General features: G+C 44.5%; 1 protein-coding gene across 1 annotated transcript in view; it reads left to right on the top strand.

Moving 5' to 3' along the window:
• Window positions 1-2,147: 2,147 nt before the first annotated feature.
• lsm14b (LSM family member 14B) overlaps window positions 2,148-3,593 on the top strand; it is a 2,966-nt gene continuing 1,520 nt past the window's right edge. Inside the window, exons 1-6 of the mRNA XM_049580896.1 lie at window positions 2,148-2,358; window positions 2,501-2,664; window positions 2,752-2,881; window positions 3,005-3,199; window positions 3,393-3,479; window positions 3,558-3,593. The exon at window positions 3,558-3,593 is cut by the window's right edge and continues 120 nt beyond it. Of these exons, the coding sequence (XP_049436853.1) occupies window positions 2,238-2,358; window positions 2,501-2,664; window positions 2,752-2,881; window positions 3,005-3,199; window positions 3,393-3,479; window positions 3,558-3,593 (733 nt within the window). The 5' untranslated portion in view covers window positions 2,148-2,237. The remainder of the gene's footprint in view (window positions 2,359-2,500; window positions 2,665-2,751; window positions 2,882-3,004; window positions 3,200-3,392; window positions 3,480-3,557) is intronic.

The raw sequence follows: 3,593 nt of genomic DNA, 5'->3' as shown, positions 1-3,593 counted from the left end.
GCGCCGATTGGATGCACTCGCGATGACGCGGCCTCGCCGGGCGCTGTGATTGGCTCCTCGAGGAAAATAAAGCTTGGAACAAATGGTCGCGAGCTGCAGTGTAGAGTGTCTGCTCCGTCTGACAGCTCCACGGGAAAACAACGATACCACTCGCTGAGCTGCCCCTGGTGGGACTTTATCACACCGAGGAGCGTCTCTGAGAGAGTTTCTGTGCTGTGCAACACGTCTTTGCAGATTTACACACAGTATCGAAGCATTTAGTATCAATTTGACTTTACCGTAGACGACTCAAAATGGCTGCGTTGTTGCTATTTTTTTCCAGGAGACCCGCAGCAGCTGCCTCAGACAGAGAGCAGTGATGTTAGGCTGGATGTCAAAGTCTGGAGAGCGCAGATCAGCTGTTGCCAGAAAACATAGTTTTGGAGCGCTCAGGCTTACTGACACCACAGAAATACATTGGTTGCATCTCCTTAAAATAAATGAAATAAAATAAAACTTTCTTTATAAAATTTGAGAAACGTAACTAATTGTCAAAACAAAAAAACACACACTTTCCAAATAAATGTAACAGATAATCACAACTGTCAATGATGCTAATACAAACATCATGAGTCATAATTGAGAAGTTCAGGACAGTGACTGACATTGAATTTGGTGTCTGATTGCCTGATGCGTTTAATGCCTGAATTCAAATAGTGCCGAAATAATCGGAAAAATGGGTTTCCGACTGAAAATATTCACGTGAACACCCCTTAAGTGAAGCTAAAATTTTGGCACACCAGTTAGACGTCGTTACAGAGATCATATATATTATTGAGAAACATGGTAGGTTACAAAGTACCAAGTAGGTTAAATTTATGGTTGATTGTGACAAACTTTTTATTGATTTAAATATTGCATGTAATTTTCTGTGACATGTAACAGTTAGTTGCTATCCACATACAGTGAGCTAGATTAGAAAAGTATTTTATTAGCATTAGTCAGATTAAACAATATTTTAGTAGATTAGTTTTAGTGTAGGCATGTCCAAAGTCTGGCCTGGAGGCCAATCGTAGCCCCAAGACTGATTTTAATGGCCTTCTGCTTGACTTTTAAAATATAGGTTCCTATATGTGGCCTGTCACACAACATTAATGGAGCAAGATCACTTCATTTTTCCTCTTTACCTCACAACAGCAGGACTATCATAAAGTTTGTAGACAAGTAGGAACTATGCAGGTGGAACTTATATGTTTGAATAATTAGATGGTCATCAAGCAAACAGAATGGTCACCTAACAACAGATGTTTCCTGCTAGGTAGCAGCACATGGCCACAGCGTCAATGGTTAGGACCGCTGCTTTTAGGAATAATGGAAGGGTACATTTCCACTGCTGAAAGATGAAACGGTTGCATTTGTGTCCATCCATCCATCCATCCATTTTCAACTGCTTATCCAAAGCCAGGTCGCGGGGGCAGCAGACTGAGCAAAGTATTCCAAGCGCCCCTCTCCCCAGCAAAGTTTTACAGCTCCTTTTGGGGAATCCCGACGCATTCCCAGGCCAGACAATATATGTAAACCCTCCAGCGTGTTCTGGGTCTGCCCCAGGGCCTCCTACCAGTTGGAAGCGCCCGAAACACCTATAGCTGGAGGTGCCCTGGAGGCCTCCTGATCAGATGCCTGAACCACCTCAACTGACCCCTTTCGACGCAAAAGAGCAGCAGCTCTACTCCAAGCTCCCTACCCTATCTCTAAGGCTGACCTCAGCCACCCTTCTGTCTTTTGTTTGTAATTTTTTGATAACCCGTTTCATATGAGAAGCAGGTGGTCCCCAAGTATTTTCACCTTATCTAATCTGGCCCCCATTCAAAAAAAGTATGGACACCTTTGTTTTAGGGGACGTACTAGTGCAGCAACAAGTTTAGGACAAAATCACCTTATAATATAAAGCTTTAAACTGTTATCACACTCTGAGCAACAAAGTGCAACACATCTTTTTTTGTAGTGTCCATGTTGTTTCCATATCATGATTTAAAGCTCATGAACACACCGAAGTCGGAAGAATGACTTACTAACTCGCGAAACAGGACCATCCGAGGAGCACCTGAACGCAGCATAAGCCTCAATCAGTGGGCGTGGTTATAAGTCACCTGTGGACGCCGATAAATTGTTTCCGGTCGCTCCCTGTCTTGAATGCTGGCACCTGAGTTCCTGTTGCAATTTATAAGCTAAGATATTGTCCTGAGTCAGCCTCAGCTATGAGTTCAGCAAAGCCGTACATTGGCTGTAAGATAGGGTTAATTTCAAAAGCTCAGAATCGGTATGAGGGGATTTTGTATACAATTGATAAAGTGAACTCCACTGTAGTGCTGGCTAAAGGTGAGTGATGTGGGCCTGTGCTTGACAGCCTGTCAGCATGTCCAAAATAACATGCTTTTTTTTGCAGACTTTGAAACATAGCAGCACAATTGAAGCATGAATGTCACTCTGTTGGCTTCATCAAACATTTTCTCTCAACTAGTTAAGTGTTTTGGAACTGAGGGACGACCCACTGACAGGCCGACACCACCCAAAGATGATATCTATGAGTACATCACTTTCCGGGGAAGTGATATCAAGGACATCACACTGTGTGAAGCTCCAAGATCTCATCACGGCCTACCTGCAGATCCTGCAATAGTACAGGTAAAGGAGAACTGCACGGCTCAGGTGGACGGAGTACACAAAGACCCAGATGATGTGTGTTAAATTGTCTTAACATCTTTTATTCAGTCATCCAGTGCAGGTTCTCCAAGCGTCTACTCAGCTCTTGGACCATTTAGCCCTCTAAGGATGCCTGCCTACAACCAGCTTGCTGCCAGTTCTCTACTAAATCACCAGTACGCTGCAGCTCTTGGCCTTGGTGAGTCAATTAATGCAAATTCATTGCTAGTAAACTGACCATAATCCCACACCCTTAGTGTAGCTGAATACTTTTAAGTGGGTTGTTTGCATACTACAGTTATCAGTTGTGTTCTTCATGCAGGGCCTGCACTTCCAGGCTTGCACATTAGAAGGGGCCCCATGGTGGAGAAGGCTGTTCAAACCCTCCACGTGGATAGACTGAGGCAGAGGGGAGGCCTGACTGCACCCCAGGAACGGGAGCAGCTGTGGGAGAGGAGGAGGCCCCAGAGGCCCAGAGGAGACAGTTCCCAGAGCAGAAGGGGCACTGCAGCTACCAGTAAGCAAACAGACTTGCAGTGATGAAAGGCAAAATAAAATATAATGTTTGGTAATTGTCCTGAGAGTGAATATCTTGGACTCTTTAACAGCCTTGAAATGTTTTACGACTCTGCTCAGAGGGGTTCAGGGAATGTCCATCTGTGTAAATGTGAGCAACATAAAAAGTGAGTGCAAATGTTTTTACATTTCAGTCAAGTCAGGCCCAGGTGCGCCCAGCGCTCAGCAGGAAACTTGGCAGCAGAATAACGAAAACAGGCCGCCGCCCAGGAGAAGACAAGGTAACTGTGAAACATTCCAGTTTGTACAAATCTGAATTTCATTATTATTATTCAGTGCGTTTTCTAAATCAATCCTAGGAGCTCGGAGGCGCAGGAACCGCAGCAGAGGCCAGC

Source organism: Epinephelus fuscoguttatus, linkage group LG7 (genome assembly GCF_011397635.1).
Source record: "Epinephelus fuscoguttatus linkage group LG7, E.fuscoguttatus.final_Chr_v1".
In the NCBI taxonomy this organism is placed as follows: domain Eukaryota; kingdom Metazoa; phylum Chordata; class Actinopteri; order Perciformes; family Serranidae; genus Epinephelus; species Epinephelus fuscoguttatus.
The sequence above is the reverse complement of the archived record's forward strand: the minus strand, read 5'-3'. Positions and strand labels throughout refer to the sequence as shown.